The following is a 17511-nucleotide window of genomic DNA, read 5'->3' as shown; positions in this document are numbered from 1 at the left end:
TAAAGTTTAAAGCTTAAAAAATAGTATTGATTATGAAAACTTAAAAATTAACAGTCCAAAAATATATTACAAAATACATAATTTTTAAAATATGAAATCCATTTTAATCTATGTCTATGCATCGCGATTTCGAGATGATCTATTTGAGGATATTTAGGCATCTAAAGAACCTCTTCCGAAAATAGCTCAAATAGGATGTTTAGAGCCTCGGCTCTATATAAACTTTTCGTTACTGGGAAGAAAATTCCTATAAAAAAAGTGCCCTTGAAGAAATTATCCTCTATTCTAAACAAGTAAACCCATAGGTAAACGACACTCTTTCCCTCCCTCACTTGCAGAAGAAGAAAACGTCCGATCACCTCTTCCCACTTTTATGTTGTCTTCGTTATAAAAAGGCCCTCTACAGCTTCCATTCTTTATTCCTCTTAATTTCGACATTTAGGGTTTCTCTCACTTCCCCTTCCTCTCTCTCGGGTTTTTCTTGAACTCCATTAAGACCTTTTTTTAGGGTTTCTCTCTCTACATTCTCGACTACTTGAAACCAGAACCATGTTTAGGAACCAGTATGACACAGATGTCACGACATGGAGCCCAGCTGGCCGGCTCTTTCAGGTCGAATATGCCATGGAAGCTGTGAAGCAAGGGAGCGCAGCCATTGGCCTCAGATCTTCGAAGCATGTGGTTTTGGCAAGTGTTAATAAGGCGGCTTCAGAGCTCTCTTCTCACCAGAGAAAGATATTTAAGGTTGATGACCATGTTGGGATAGCAATTGCTGGTCTCACTGCTGATGGTCGTGTTCTTTCGAGGTATCTCAGGTCCGAGTGCATAAACCATACGTTTGTTTATGAGTCGCCTCTCCCTGTTAGTAGATTGGTTGTTCAGCTTGCTGATAAGGCACAGGTTAGATCATATTTCTGTGGGTTGTTCTGGTTTGATTCATTGTTTCATGGAATTTGTACGTTTCCTGTTTGCTATACGAGATCGATATCTATTTTTCTATCTGTGCGTCTCTTTATACATTTTGTTTTGAATCAATCTCTGTATTCTGCTCAAGAGTTTCTTGGTTTTCTAGCTCTCTATTGAAATTATTTGACTATTTGTTGCTAACTGGGGTTTTATTTCGATTAGTTTCTTCTGAATTTGTGTTGTGGAATTATATTTGGTCACTTGCTGATTTGGTTCATCTATTGGGAATCCTCTTCTTTTAAGAACAAGCTTGACTGAGGAAAATTTCAATCTTTGTACAATGCGACTCTTTTACTTCAGAGAAATTATGAGAAATATACCTTAATTTTTGACAAATTAAAAAAAGACCCTTAACTTTCATAAACCTCGGCCATACCCTTTTTCCTCAGTTTTGGCATTTAAAATACTTCAGGCATTTAAAACCTCGTATAAAATGAGGTAGTCATTACGGTACTTAAGGTACGGTAATGCTAGGGCTTCACAATAAAACTACTACTGTGAAGCTATTTTGGTCTAGAAAATGTCAAAAAATTTATGAATGTTGAGGGTTTTTTCCAATTAGACGAAAATAAAGGTATATGTATGATAATTTTCCTTTATTTGTTTATTTTATTTATGAAGCCTCAAAGTGAATTAATGTTTAAATTGCAGACATAGTTTCCCTTTCTCCTTTGGATCTAAAGTTGCATGAGACGCCCTTCCAGAGTTGATTTGAATAGAATTGTTTTTTGGGTCCATTATGGAACACCTAGCTTAAGAATTTATCGCATGCTGAATGATCCCCTGCTATGACCAGCATGTTATCATGTTACTGGAAAATATGGTTACTTGCAATGAGAATGATAGAAAGGGGTGGTGGTGGTTTGATCCTCTTTGAGGTGTTTCTTCCTCCTTGTGCTGCACACAGAGATTAGGGGCAAAAACACAATGCCTTCTTTCTTATTGTGACTCACGTTTATATATAGGCATTCCCCAAATCCACTCCCATACAATATTCTAATTAAGAAACTACCAAATCAAGAAATCCTATTCAAATATTAAAATTAGATAAGTTAACTACCCAAGCTGCTGATCCTTTAATTCTAGCTAGGCTAATCCCTTTGTTCTAACCTACCGTTTCCTAACATTCCACCCTCCTTCAAATCAACCTTGTCCTCAAGGTTGGAAGTCTTGGGAGATGCTCAGTTATTAACTTGCTTGGTCATCTGCCTCCCAGTCTGCATAGCCATCTAGGATAAAACAATTGCTAGGATTACATATGTGCCCTTGTCTCTACGTTCCTTCATCTTGAAAGTAAAATTATTGGAACGAGGATGAGCACCAAGCCGAGATCTGAGAGGGGTGTGTCGCGAGGCTGGTGATCGCAGAGCATGGATTTTATTTCAAGCACCCTTTTTTGTTTTGAGAGAAGAGAAGCTTTTTGTAAACCCAAGAGGCTCTCTAATTTTTGTCGTGTTTTCCCTCTTTCTAATTTCCCATATTTATAGGAAAGAAAATGGGGCCCAACTTCCATTTCTCAACCGGTCTCTGAGAAACAACATCCTAGATTTCAGGGATGCTTATCCCCATCTCACATGAACATTAGAAAAAACATCGAGAAAATAATTATTTATTTTATATATTACATTTAAGAAAATCTTTTAAAAATGGATAAGCACTAAAAAACAACTATCCATGGGATTCGTCCCATGAAAATATGTGTGGCCTTGTCACGCCCCAAGAATTTACAATACTGGTATTCTTGAGATGTGACAGTCAAAACATATATACATCTCATTGATAAGACAAATTTACAGTGGCGAATTCTTACAAAGTAACAAAAGAAAGCTTAGGCACAACTACAATATCTTCCAAAGTTGATCCTGACGAGCACTCAAAATGAAACCGCAGTTCTCCTGAAAAATGTTTACCATAGTTTGATGAGTTTGGCTACTCAGTAAGTGATCATCATAATCCTAAAAATAATCATCGATGAAAGATATAAACAAACTTTCAAAATGGAGGTCAATTAAAAACAATGCGAGCACAAGCATTTATAGATAACAATATCACTTTCAGAAATGCACAATTAAATATAATTCAAATGATTGAAATGCATATAACATTTTAACGGCAGTGCATAATTCAAAGGATTTCACAAAATACCCTATTGGCGTCCCAAGTAGGTCACCTATATACCCCATCAGCGTCTTGATGGGTCCACTTAATCCTTATCGGCGTCCCAGATAGGTCCACTTAATCCCTGCAGGTCCACTTATACCTCACCGACGTACCGGATGAGTCCACTTAATCTCTACCGGCGTCCCGGATAGGTCCACTTAAACCTCATCGGCGAACCGGATGAGTCCACTTGCATACTTAAAGTAATTCAAAATCTCTTAAAACATTCGAAAGCAGCAATATCATGTACTCAACATATCACTGAAATCATTAATATGAATTTCGCTGAAACCATTAATAACAGTCACTTTCAATAACATTTCAAAAATAACCAATCAAATATTTTGGGCTCAAATTTAGAAAGGTAGCAGTTCGTAAAGACATTCTAGCATAATTGCCAGTTTAATATGTATAGAAAAACTCTTATAGAATTTCAAGAATACGAAATTATCACAATTTATGAGATGTCAATTCGCAATTAAACATTTCACAACAATGCTATAATCAATTGCAAAAATATCAATTTTTAAATAATAAGGCAGTCATTGCACATGAAATTTACAATGTCTAAATATTAAAAAACAGTAGAAAGAAATCTCACAATTTTAGTAACAGCAGAAATATCACATTTATTTCTAATAATTTTATTTCTAAAATTTTCTAACAATAGACAAGAAAAATACATAAATAAATTTATTTCTAAGAATTTACAGCATTTAAAATTTCTAATATTATAATTTTATTAAAAAGATTATTTTTCAAAATAATGAGGTTACTTGCGCATAAAATTTATCGCGCTTAAAATTCATGATAATAAGCAGAAATAATTATTTCATTTCATTTTTAAAAAGAATGGATTATTATTCAAGATAATGAAGTCACTTACCTAAAATATTTGAGAGGGAGCTTCCGATAAAAATTCGGCTAGAGAGAGAGATCTCAAAATTTTCTAGGGTGGGAGTCCTCGCCTCTCGTATTTAAATTCTTAGGATAATATATTATATTATTTTATTAAGTTACACCTCACACATGAGGTGTAACCGTTAAATTACACTTTAAACGCTTAAAGCCCACGTCCTTTAGTGGACGTGGCAAGAGCAAGGCAGTAAAAGCTTTAAACCAAAAGCTTTTGAAAATAGTGATGGTCCCTAAGGACCTTCATGCTCATACAAACCATCACTTAATAAAAGTTTCCCCCTTTTTTTTTTTTTTTGGAATTTTAGAATTATTACATTCTTCCCCCCTTCAAGAAATTTAGTCCTCTAAATTTGTGTACCTGATTACTGAAAAAGATAGGGATATTTTTCTCTGATATCGTCTTCTCGTTCCCAAGTCGACTCTTCTCTTGAATGGTACTGCCATAATATACAGATTAAAGGAATCTCCTTGTTGCGCAACACTTGCGCCCTTCTATCCAGTATCAAAATTGGTTGCTCAATGAAGGATGGGTCCTTCTTGATCGGTAAAGTTTGTATTTCAAGATATGGGATAGGTCAGGCTGATATTTTCGCAGTGACGATACACGGAAGACATTATGGACGTTTGCCAATTCGGGTGGTAAGGCAAGTTTATAAGCGATACCTCCGATTCTTTCCAAGATTTCAAATGGTCCGTCGTAACGTGGGCTGAGCTTTCCTTTCTTGCCGAATCTCATAATGCCTTTTATTGGTGAGATATTTAGGAAAACTCGATTACTTTCTTCAAATTCAAGATCTCTCTTTCGGTTATCGGCATAACTCTTTTGCCGACTCTGAGCTGTCCTGAGCCTTTCTCGAATTAATGCTATCTTATCTGTGGTTATCTGGATAATTTCTGGCCCCAAAAGCTTCCTTTCACCAACCTCGTCCAAACAGATGGGTGACCTGCATTTCCTTCCATACAGGGCTTCATATGGTGCCATCTGGATATTGGTTTGGAAGCTATTATTATAAACAAATTCAATCAGGGGTAAATGGTCATCTCAGCTTCCTGTAAAGTCAATGACACAGGCCCTCAGCATATCTTCCAAAGTTTGGATGGTCCTCTCCGATTGTCCATTAGTTTGGGGATGAAAGGTAGTGCTAAAGGTGAGTCTTGTCCCCATGGCTGACTGTAGCCTAGCCCAAAATTTAGAAGTAAACCGAGTATCCTTGTCCGATACAATACTGACCGGAACTCCATGCAACCGCACTATTTCCTTAATGTACAACTGAGCCAATCGATCCAAAGTATATGTTGTGCGAATTGGCAGAAAATGGGCAGCTTTGGTCAACCGGTCTGCAATGACCCAAATGCTATCATGTCCTGAATTTGTTCTAGGCAAGCCAGAGACAAAATCCATAGAGATGTGCTTCCCCTTCCACTCTGGCACGGGTCAAGGCTGCAACAACCCAGCGGGCCTTTGATGTTCAGCTTTTACTTGTTGGCATGTTAGGCACTTAGACACAAATAGCGCTACCTTTTTTTTCATATTATTCCACCAAAAGGTTTTCTTCAGGTCCTGATACATTTTAATTCTTTCGGGATGTATCGTATAACGAGAGTGATATGCTTCTTCCAATATAGTTTTTTTCATACTCTCATCATTCAAATCTGACCTTTGAATCTTAGCAAATCCTCACTACATATATAGAATTTGTCTCTCTTTTCTTGCTTCACCTCTTCTACAATTGTTATAAGTTGAGGGTCTTTCTTTTGTGCCGATTGAATCTGTTGGATTAATTGGGGTTCTGCCTTAATGTTGGCAATCATACTTACCACACCATTGATGAACGGAGCCGGATGTTAATCCACTATTTCCTCTAACAATCTCATTTCTTGGATCATTAGATGAGCTAAGACTCCCGTAGATTTTCTACTTAGAGCGTCAGCCGCAACGTTAGCTTTTCCTGAATGATAATGGATTGTACAATCATAATCTTTTAAAAAATCCATCCATCTTATTTGCTGCATATTTAAATCCTTCTGAGAGAAGAGGTATTTCAAGTTCTTATGATCTGTGTATATTTCGAATTGCTCACCATATAGATAATGCCTCCACATTTTCAAAGCGAATACTATTGCAGCGAGTTCCATGTCATGAATTGGATATTTTTTCTTTTATTCTTTTAACTGTCTGGATGCATATGCCACTACTTTCCCATATTACATTAATACACAGCCCAAGCCTTTATGTGAAGCATCACTATAAATCACAAATCCCCCATTCCCCTCAGGAATAGTTAAAATAGGTGCTGAAGTTAATCGAACTTTTAGTTCTTGAAAACTCTCCTCACATTCACTTGTCCACTTAAATTTGACATTTTTCTGTGTCAATCGAGTTAATGGGGTTGCAATTCGAGAAAATCCTTCTATAAATTTTCTGTAATAACCCGTCAATCCCAAAAAGCTTCGAACTTCAGTCACATTTCTTGGTTGTTTCCAATTAACAACGGCTTCAACCTTTGAAGGATCAACTGATAAACCTTCTTTTGATATGACATGTTCTAAAAATATCACTTGTTCAAGCCAAAATTCACATTTACTAAGTTTGACATACAATTTCTTTTCTCTTCATATTTGCAATACCATTCTTACATGCTGCTCACGTTCCTTCTGATTCTTGGAATAAATTAAAATATCATCGATGAATACCACAATAAATTTATCCAAAGAGGGCTTAAAGATTCGATTCATCAAATCTATAAATGCAGCCGGTGCATTGGTTAATTCAAAAGGCATGGCTAAAAATTCATAATGGCCATACCTTGTTCTGAAAGCCTTGGGAACATCTTCACTTTTAATCTTAAGCTGATGGTATCCAGATCTAATATCAATTTTTTAAAACACTTGTGATCCTTGTAATTGATCAAATAAATCATCAATTCTAGGTAATGGATACTTATTTTTCACGGTTACTTGGTTCAACTGTCTATAATCGATACACAATCTCATAGTCCCATCTTTCTTTTTAACAAACAATACCGGAGCACCCGAAGGTGACACACTGGGCTCGATAAAACCTTTATCTAATAATTCTTCCAATTATTGTTTCAGTTCTTTAAGTTTTGCAGGTGCCATTCTATAAGGTGCCTTAGAAATTGGGGCTACCCCTGACAATAATTCAATAGAGAATTCAATTTCCCTGTCATCTGAATAAACGTCGGGAAATTCTCGGATAATCGGAGTGGTATCCAAATTTATCTCTTCCTTCCTATCTTCTTTGATATAGGCAAGAAAGCTTTGACACCCTTTTCAAAAGAGGCGATTGCTCGAATACAGGAGATTAAATATGATGGGGAGTCTTCTTTGATACCATTGAAGTAAAATACTGGTTGATTCGGAATACTAAAGGTAACCATTTTCTAGTAACAATTAATACTTGCATGGTATGCAGAAAGCCAATCCATGCCTAAGATTATATCAAAATCTTGAATTTCTAAGAGTATTAAATCAACCAACAGTTCCTTTTCTTCTATCTTTATTACACATGATTTGTACACTATATTGGTGTCAATTGAATTTTCCATCGGTGTGGCTAACTCTAGAATGTATTCTAATTGTTTTGGTTCTACCTTTAAGTGGCATGTAAAATGTTGTGACACAAATGAATGAGTAGATCCAGGATCAATCAAAATATGAGCTACTTTTTGGAAGATAATAAGAGTACCTTGGATCACTGATTTTGAGGCCTGAGCATCTTGCTCGGTGATCGCAAATACTCTTCCCTTCATCTGAGGCTTTTGAGCTATCTCTCTCTGCTTTGGAAGCTGTTGCATCTGTAAGCTAAGACATTGCCTAATCTGGTGCCCCAATTTTCCACATTTAAAACAGGCTCCGGTATTCTAATAACAAGGGCTGGATCCATGGTTTTTCCCACATTTTTTACATGGTTCTATTGGGCTTTGAAGTGGTAAGGGCCTTGGCTTCTTGTTTGCCCTTTCAAGCTGTTGTCGTTTAGATGGTGTGGGTCTAACATGGCTTTTCTGATTTTTCGTCTTTTGGTAATTTTCGAAATCTTTTTCAACAATTAGGACTTGATCCACTATTTCAGCATAAGTTCTCAATTTTAAGACTGATATTCTGCTTCTAATAGCTGGTTTGAGACCCCTTTCAAATTTCTTCACCTTTCTTGCCTCATTGTTAATCATATGTGGTGCAAACCTGGCCAACTCAGTGAACTTGGCCTCGTACTGTGCTATTGTCTGGTTTCATTGGATTAATTTCAGAAATTCCATTTCTTTTTGGTCTCGAATAAAATCTGAGAAATACTTTTCATTAAATGCCTCTATAAATACTTCCCAAGTCAAGGGTTTATTTTCTTGGGCCAATACTTCTTTTGCCATTCGCCACCAATGTTGTGCTTCTCCTTCTAACATAAAAACTGCCAAGGCTACCTTCCTATCATCAAGACATTCCATTACCTCGAATATTTTCTCCAATTGCATAATCCATCCCTCGGCTTCCAGTGGGTTTACAACACCCTTAAAAGAAGGTGGGTTCAATTTCTTAAATTGTTCGATATCACTCCCACCATTTTCCGTAACTGACTGTCTAGGTGGATTGTTGTTTTCCATCTGATGTTGCATTAGAGCAACCATATTTTTCAAGGCTTTGTGAATTCCTTCCATTATAGCTTCAACTATTCTGGATCTTGACTTCGTCCCGATTTGTACACGTAATAAATATTATTTTAAGTACATTCTTTTTAAATTTTCTAAGAATCTTAAACCTATTGCTCTGATACCATAATTGTCACGTCCCAAGAATTTACAATACTGGTATTCTTGAGATGTGACAGTCAAAACATATATATATCTCATTGATAGGACAAATTTACAGTGGCGAATTCCTACAAAGTAACAAAAGAAAGCTTAGGCACAACTACAATATCTTCCAAAGTTGATCCTGACGAGCACTCAAAATGAAACCGCAGTTATCTTGAAAAATGTTTACCATAGTTTGATGAGTTTGGCTACTCAGTAAGTGATCATCATAATCCTAAAAATAATCATCGATGAAAGATATAAACAAACTTTCAAAATGGAGGTCAATTAAAAACAATGCGAGCACAAGCATTTATAGATAACAATTTCACTTTCAGAAATGCACAGTTAAACATAATGCAAATGATTGAAATGCATATAACATTTTAACGGCAGTGCATAATTCAAAGGATTTCACAAAATACCCTACTGGCGTCTCAAGTAGGTCACCTATATACCCCATCAGCGTCCTGATGGGTCCACTTAATCCCTATCGGCGTCCCAAATAGGTCAACTTAATCCCTACAGGTTCACTTATACCTCACTGGTGTACCGGATGAGTCCACTTAATCCCTACCGGCGTCCGGGATAGGTCCACTTAAACCTCACCGGCGAATCGGATGAGTCCACGTGCATACTTAAAGTATTTCTAAATCTCTTTAAACATTCGAAAGCAGCAATATCATGTACTCAACATATCACTGAAATCATTAATATGTATTTCACTGAAACCATTAATAACAGTCACTTTCAATAACATTTCAAAAATAACCAATCAAATATATTGGGCTCAAATTTAGAAAGGTAGCAGTTCGTAAAGACATTCTAGCATAATTGCCAGTTTAATATGTATAGAAAAACTTTTATAGAATTTCAAGAATACGAAATTATCACAATTTATGAGATGTCAATTCGCAATTAAACATTTCACAACAATGCTATAATCAATTGCAAAAATATCAATTTTTAAATAATAAGGCAGTCATTGCACATGAAATTTACAATGTCTAAATATTCAAAAACAGTAGAAAGAAATCTCACAATTTTACGAACAGCAGAAATATCACATTTATTTCTAATAATTTTATTTCTAAAATTTTCTAACAATAAACAAGAAAAATAAATAAATAAATTTATTTCTAAGAATTTACAGCATTTAAAATTTCTAATATTATAATTTTATTAAAAAGATTATTTTTAAAAATAAATGAGGTCACTTGCGCATAAAATTTATCGCGCTTAAAATTCATGATAATAAGCATAAATAATTATTTCATTTCATTTTTAAAAATAACGGATTATTTTTCAAGATAATGAAGTCACTTACGGATTATTTTTCAAGATAATGAAGTCACTTACCTAAAATATTTGAGAGGGAGCTTTCGATAAAAATTCGGCTAGAGAGAGAGATCTCAAAATTTTCTAGGGTGGGAGTCCTCGCCTCTCGTATTTAAATTCTTAGGATATTATATTATATTTTTTATTAAGTTACACCTCACACATGAGGTATAACTGTTAAATTACACTTTAAACGCATAAAGCCCACGTCCTTTAGTGGACGTGGCAAGAGCAAGGCAGCAAAAGCTTTAAACCAAAAGCTTTTGAAAATAGTGATGGTCCCTAAGGACCATCATTCTCATACGAACCATCACTTATTAAAAGTTTCCCCGTTTCTTTTTTTTTTTTTTTTTTTTTGGAATTTTAGAATTATTAAAGGCCTCATGGACATACATGTGCCAACACATCTCGGCCCAGGTTAGTTTCTTAATTGCAGGGGTTCTCGTCTTAGAAGCTGTTGGCAAGGGTACGGTAGCCTCCAGCCAGATAGATAAATTTTGTCTTCTATGCCTAAAGCGTTGTAGTTTTTCTTCTGGCATACATATGTGGCCGGTTTTGATCGTCGAGGTTGTGGGCTGGAACACTTGGACCTTGGTTCCAATTTCTTCCTTTAGGCCCCTGAAGAAGATACGATCAAAGCCTTCGCCGTCCAACCCGATCCGCTAGCCACTCAAAAATGTTTTGATATTCTCGAATGGTTCCTGTTTGCCATAATTTAAAGGGCACTACATCAAAATCTGTGTATTATGTCGGTCCAAAACTAACATAAAGTGCTTTAACAAGATTTGTGGAACTTAGTATCACATATGTCTTTTCATGCCACTGGAACCACTGCATTACGTCTCACTCAAGGTAGAAAGATGCCAAGATAGCCTTTTGTTTCTCCTATGTGTTCTAAAATGTGAAGAATCACTCTACACGATAAATCCACCCAGCTGGATCATCGCCACTAAACTTGGGAAAATCTAAGCATGTAAACTGGGCTTGGATTGGGGCTCCAACCTCTTTGGTGCTAAAGGTCCCTCCATGGTATGCGTCTACCCAGGTCCTCCCACCCCGATTGATTGACTGTTCCTCAACATCTTAAGGCATTGAAGACTCTAACTGCTCGTATTGAAGACTCATAATGGTGGGGGTCTCAAGTACCTTGCGCAGCAATCCTGAATGTTGCTGCACCTCTCCTTTGAGCTTTTCCGTTTTTTCTTCCTTCTGCTGCTTATTCAAAGCCTTCTGGCTAGCTTCGGGCATACCAGCCTCGATGCATTGATACCAGATGTTATGATCTTGCTGGAAAAGATTGTAATGTGCAATCAAAAGGATAGAAAGGTGTGATGATGGTTTGATCCTCTTCGAGGGGGATCTTCCTCGTTGTGCTGCACACGCAGTTCAGGGGGAAAAGCTCAATGCCTTCTTTATTATTGTAATTTGTAACTCGCATTTATATATAGGCATTCCCCAGATCCACCCCCATAAAATATTCAAATTAAGAAACTACCAACTCAAGAAACTGCCCAAATCCTATTCAAATTTTCAAAGTAGATAAGTTAACTACCCAGGCTGCTAATCCCTTCACTGTGACTAGGATCCTTTTATTCTAGCCTATGGTTTCCTAACACAGCATAATATCTCATGATATAAACTCTCTGTGGCAAATGAATCTGATGAATCCTATTATATTTTTATAGTCGTAAGTTTGACCACCCTCCATGAACTTCTAACAATTGGCCTCTATCAATAATATTTTTTTATTTAAAATTGGCATTTGGCCTCGTCGGGTGGTGACACCTAATTAACATGATTTATCCCTCTTTGCGAGCACTATTGTCTTCCGTTCCATTGCAATTATAGTCATCACCCTCTTGGAATTGTTTTGATTTGGTCTTTATTGACCCGGGATCTTTTGTTGTCTTTCTTTACCTTTGATTGTCAAGTAGGGCCCTTTTTGGGCACTAACTAATATTCGAAGGTTTAGATCAGTGCTTCCTTTTAGGATGAGCTCGCATGAAGATGAAGTTGCAGAGTTGACCAAGTCAGTAAACACATGTCAGTTTATATGAAAATAGAAAGGTATGACCTTATTGTCAGATCTCACTGATTTGGAGGTTATTTTAGGGAAATATGACATTTATGTATTAATTTTGTGGTGATACATAGATTGCTTTATCCAACTTGTGTTCTAGTAAAGAGGCAGCTTCCTGAGTATTTGCTTTTCTATAGCTAGCTATATTATATAAAGATGATATTCTGCATTAATCATCTTCAACATGGAGTTATAGTGTTGCATACTTTCTGCTGAGAGGACGAGCAAACCATGGGCCATTTGCTAGTTCATTGCAGACTAGCAAATTGGCAGGGTTTTCTTTTTCCTCAGGTATGCTGGAGTTCTTTGATACTTCTTGAGTTATATGTCTTAGTGCGTCTCTCATTTTGGATGGGATTTGGGTAGGGATGGTTGGAATGGACTTTTTAGCATCTGTTTGGCATATCTTGAAAGAAAAAAATTTGAAGTTCCTGGAAGTCATTATTGGATCAACACCCTGTCTTTGAAGTCATTTAACTGAATGTTGCAGTGTAGCATTGACAGAGATTTGTGATGGTGCACCAAAAGTTCTATGTGAGATGGCTCATTGAGGGCTACTGAAGAGCTCGAAGAAGTGTGATGGTAAATTGTGAGGCAAGGGGTAATGAGTTGGCAACGGAAGTCCCACTAGATAACTCAAAGAGTGATACCAAAAAAACAAATTCTTTAAAAAGATGATCAATGTTGGAAGAAGGATCCTGACTGAACTACCTAAGAAAAGAATAGGGAGAGGTTATAGTTAAAGATATGTAGAGGAGATAGATGGCGTAGCGACAATCCAATAGCTACATATGTAAATATTTTGTGTATTTATGAGTTATATCCAAAGGTGGGGAGAAGAAGACCAACATTTGATGGGCTTAGTTTTGACAGCATTTCAATTGAGATGGTAGGCGAGAGTGCAGATTTATAGATGGAATTTGCAGGGAATATTTGTATTGGGAAGATCCTAAAAGATATTATTTTTATATCTTGGTTCAATAATCCATGAAAAAGGAAAGATTGAGGAAGATGTTGCTCATAGAATTAGAGCTGGGTGGGCAAAGTTGACATGTGTTTTTGGAATTTTATGTGATTGTTGCATACCAATGAAAATGACGGGGAAGTTCTGTAGAACGGTTGTAAGACTAACCATGCTTTATGGAACGAAATGTTGGGCAGCCAAGAAACAACAAATCTATAGAGCGAGTCGAACTGAGATAAGATTTTGAAAAGGATAAGTGGCAAGACAAGGAAGGACAAAATTCAAAATGAATACATTCGAGGGAACGTAGAGGTAGCTCCAATAGGGATAAAATGAGGGAAAGTAAACTTAGGTGATCTAGTCAGTGTAGGGTCGACCTAAAATAATAATGGTTAGGAGAGGTGATTTGGTTCAAGTATAAGGCTCTAATAGGGTAAGGGGAAGGTCCTAACGAACATGGATAGAAATAGTGAGAAAAGATATGGTGACTTATGGTTTGACTGAGGGTTTGATAGAGCGAAATGGCGTAACGAGATTCGTATAGCTGACCCCAAATAGTTGGGATGAGGCTAGGATGATGATGATTTGCATTGGGAAGATATATTCTTTTTGTTTCTTCTTGACCTTTTTGGATCTCCTAAAAGATGACATAATGAAGCTATTTGATGAATTCCACAGGAGCAGCATGTTTAAATGGGGGTTGAATGCCTTGTGAGTGCCCCAGATCTTGGTGGACATTACGGAATATGGGCCAATCACCCATGCAAATTAGGTTTTGTTTTTTTGGCTTCTTAAAGCTTCAGTGACGTCAATTGTAGGGAATGAATCACTTTTTTTTTTCCCTGTGAGATATTTGTTTAGTTTCAAACTTTTTTATCTGTATGTCATTACTGTGTGATATGGTTTATTTGATCGGCCATTAACCATTGTTTGTCTTGACTTTGTAAACAGGAAGTATCTGTGCTTCGAATTTTTACATTGGCCTATCCATCAACCATAAACTTCTTTTGTAATTGAAAAAATTTGAATTGCTTTTCATCAGATTTGGTATCTAGAAGACTAGGTAGTCCAACATCGAAGTAGTCAATCAAATTATGCAAGTGATGAAAGAACGTTGTTCATTCACTTTTTAGTACGTCCCCTGGGGATTTCTTCCTGTGTTTGTCTAGGCTACATATGCCATGCACCCTGCACACCCCCCACCACCCCCTCACACCCAGTCAGAATCTGTGGGTTTGGTTATTGCTAGTGCGCAAAGCTTGCTGGAACTGGAAATGACAATTTTTATCTATGATTTCCTTAATGATTTTGTATCTGGTGGTGACATTGTAATGATTTTTGTTCTCTTAATCTGGTTTAAAACTTCATATATTGTGTGCTTTCAGCTATTTATGTCATTCAACTATCTGGAACGCGAGTGCTACTTTGTCATGGTTGCTAGTTTGACACTATTCTTTCTGATCAATGTTTGGCCCATGATTCCCATTATTATTGTTTAGTTAGGAACTTGAAGCCTATTTTGAAATGTAGTTATGATGTTCATCCTTAAGGGTGATTTGTGAATGTGGGGTATGTAGTTTATGTAGTTTATCAATGATTCTTCTTTCCTTTCTTTTTATTTTTCCTTTTGGGGTGGCTTGGTTGGAAGTTGGAACTTACAACCTCAAGAGCCTTCTAATTCATTTGTGGGTTTGAATCCAAAAAGCAATTTGTTTTATTCATTATTTCTTAGGGGAAATACTTCTTTCATGCTAATCCATACCTTTTGCGTGCAAAATTTTTGTATTTGGATTTGCCATATCTACTGCACTGTTCCTTCAGAACTTAAACTGCATATCATATTAAAAAGTATGCAAAAGACTCTTTCCCTTCTCCATGATTTTTTCTCCGTCTGAATTTTTTTTTGTTACACGTACAATAACTTTACATCCTAGTGTTATGGACTTCATTGCATTATAACTTGGTAACCATGTATCATTGTTTTCATTGCCATCTTGATCACCGGATTTAGCGATTTAAATTAAGAGATCTCCATTCTTTACTTGTCAAGTGGTTCATTTTTTATTTGAAAATATGTTAGCTGCCGAGCTACCCACAGCGCTGTTAGTCAAAGTCGCTTCCTTGTAGCATACTCATCAGGCATAATGCTGCATCTGAGACACTGTGGCAACATATTTTGTAAAACAATGGGCTGCCAAGCAGAGGTGAAGTATGGAAATCAAATATCATGAAATTGAAGGGTAATGGCATCAACATGATAATAGTTATTTAGTCAAACCAAGTACTGTTGGTGGCTATTAGTAAAGTCTAGTAAAGAGGGCCAAATGATGTAATTGTAAACACGTGCATGGAACTCCACCCTAGGCAAATTTGTAGAAGAAAGGAGAGAAAAAAAAATGTCATTGTTCCTTTGAATCTATAAGATACGGCGAATGAGGGGTCAGAGTTTTGAGCCTCTAAGCTAGTTGATGTGCATGACATGAAATTATTCCCTCATGTTTAATAGTTTTCTATGATTAGTTTTTAAAATTTAAGCAGAAGGATGAATATGGGGTTTGTAATAGTTGAAGAGAAGTTATGTAGATTTACTAAATGATTGATATAAGGGCTTGAATGATAAGGACTGCAAAACCTCACCGAAAGGTTATGTTTTAAGTATAAAGAGGGGGAATTTCACTTGTTATGAAACGACCGTCTAGCTAATTATTTCCAATGGAGTGGATGTAAGCTCCCAATATTTTGGGGACTCATTTGCTGGAATAGGATTCGTATCGCCAACCCCAAATAGTTGGGATAAGGCTTGGATGATGATGATGATTTTGCTTAGGGTCTTACTCTCTCTCTCTCTCTCTATATATATATATATATATATATATATTCCTTGTCTAATTGTATCACCAGTGAAAAAAACTTGTTGAAAGAGAATATTCTTGTATAATTGTGTCACCAGTGAAAAAAAAACTTGATGATACTTCTCTTTCAACACGGTTACTCAGGAGAAAAACTAAAAACTGTTTATTTTTGCTCTGGTTTTATTTTGATTTTCTAGGTGCTATTAAATACTAGTTTCAAATCTCTTGCAGGTGTGCACCCAGAGGTCATGGAAGCGTCCTTATGGCGTGGGCCTCCTTGTTGCTGGCCTGGATGAGTTGGGGGCTCATCTATACTACAATTGCCCAAGTGGAAACTACTTTGAATACCAAGCTTTTGCAATTGGGTCTCGCTCCCAAGCTGCAAAAACCTACCTTGAAAGGAAGTTCGAGACATTCAATGACTCTTCACGTGAAGAACTCATCAAACATGGTCTCCTGGCTGTGAAAGAAACCCTGCAAGGAGAGAAGCTGACCAGCTCAATCTGCACTGTTGCCATTGTAGGGGTTGACGAGCCATTTCATAAGCTTGATCTGGGAACTGTGCAAGAGTTAATCGATGTCTTGGAGGCCGAGGAGGCGGGCACATCTGAGCCTCAAAGGGAAGGTGATCAGAGTGCCATGCAAGAAGACAGCCCCGATGTGGCTCCCATGGATATCTAAGTGGCGTGCAAATGAGGTTGACTTTCAATGTTTTCATCCTCCCTGGATTTTCAATTGGTCATTTGAATATGAATATGGGAAACATGCTCATCCGATTAATCACTTTCCTTTTGTTACCTTCGTCGCTTATTTGGTTTTTCTTTTCGTATATGACAAGGACAAGTTTTGTTAAATTATATCAAGCGACTGTTAATTTATCTCCTTTTTATCTGGAAAAAAAAATAGCTATATGGGGTTTAACTATGGTTTACTCATTGGGTTGATGTGGGCTTTAACGATGGAGATGATTTTGCGGTTGTTCAGAGCAGGCTGGTATTATTCTGATCTGATTGTTTTAAGAGAACAATTTTTTTTCTTTTTCGTTGGGATTGGGATGGGAATCTTGGGTTGATTTAAAAAGCTTCTTGTTTGATAAGAGGCTTTTCCTTCTGAAATCCTACTTCAGGGTAAACGTGGAACTAAAAATTGGATATCACAGTATGGTGGGAAAAAGGATCACCCCTTTCTCTATTGTCATCCCGTATTTCCTAAGGCGAGTACCGTGGCATTTTTGCTCCTTCATGCACTTGCTATCAGGACATCTTATATGGCCTTTGTATCATGATTACTGTATATATTGCCACTATCTAAGCACTAGGAAAAAGTACTGACATTAAGCTTCATATTCTCAATCGATATCTCCAAAATCTAGGAACAAAATGACTGCATTTTCTTCATATTCTAAGTCCTGGTTCTCTAAGGGTTATG

The 17511-nt window shown here is 36.7% G+C and overlaps 1 protein-coding gene across 1 annotated transcript; it reads left to right on the top strand.

Moving 5' to 3' along the window:
• The first annotated feature begins 284 nt into the window (after positions 1–284).
• LOC18431353 (proteasome subunit alpha type-1-B) lies at positions 285–17450 on the top strand. The gene is made up of 2 exons (XM_006841478.4): positions 285–900; positions 16315–17450. The coding sequence occupies exons 1-2, from the start codon at positions 550–552 to the stop codon at positions 16762–16764; spliced, it is 801 nt and encodes a 266-aa protein (XP_006841541.1). The 5' UTR covers positions 285–549; the 3' UTR covers positions 16765–17450.
• Positions 17451–17511: the final 61 nt, after the last annotated feature.

Source organism: Amborella trichopoda, chromosome 2 (genome assembly GCF_054954075.1).
Source record: "Amborella trichopoda isolate Santa Cruz 75 chromosome 2, AtrichopodaSantaCruz75HAP2 v2.0, whole genome shotgun sequence".
NCBI classification, from domain to species: Eukaryota; Viridiplantae; Streptophyta; class Magnoliopsida; order Amborellales; family Amborellaceae; genus Amborella; species Amborella trichopoda.
Note: the sequence above shows the minus strand (reverse complement) of the source record. Positions and strands in the feature narration are given on the sequence as shown.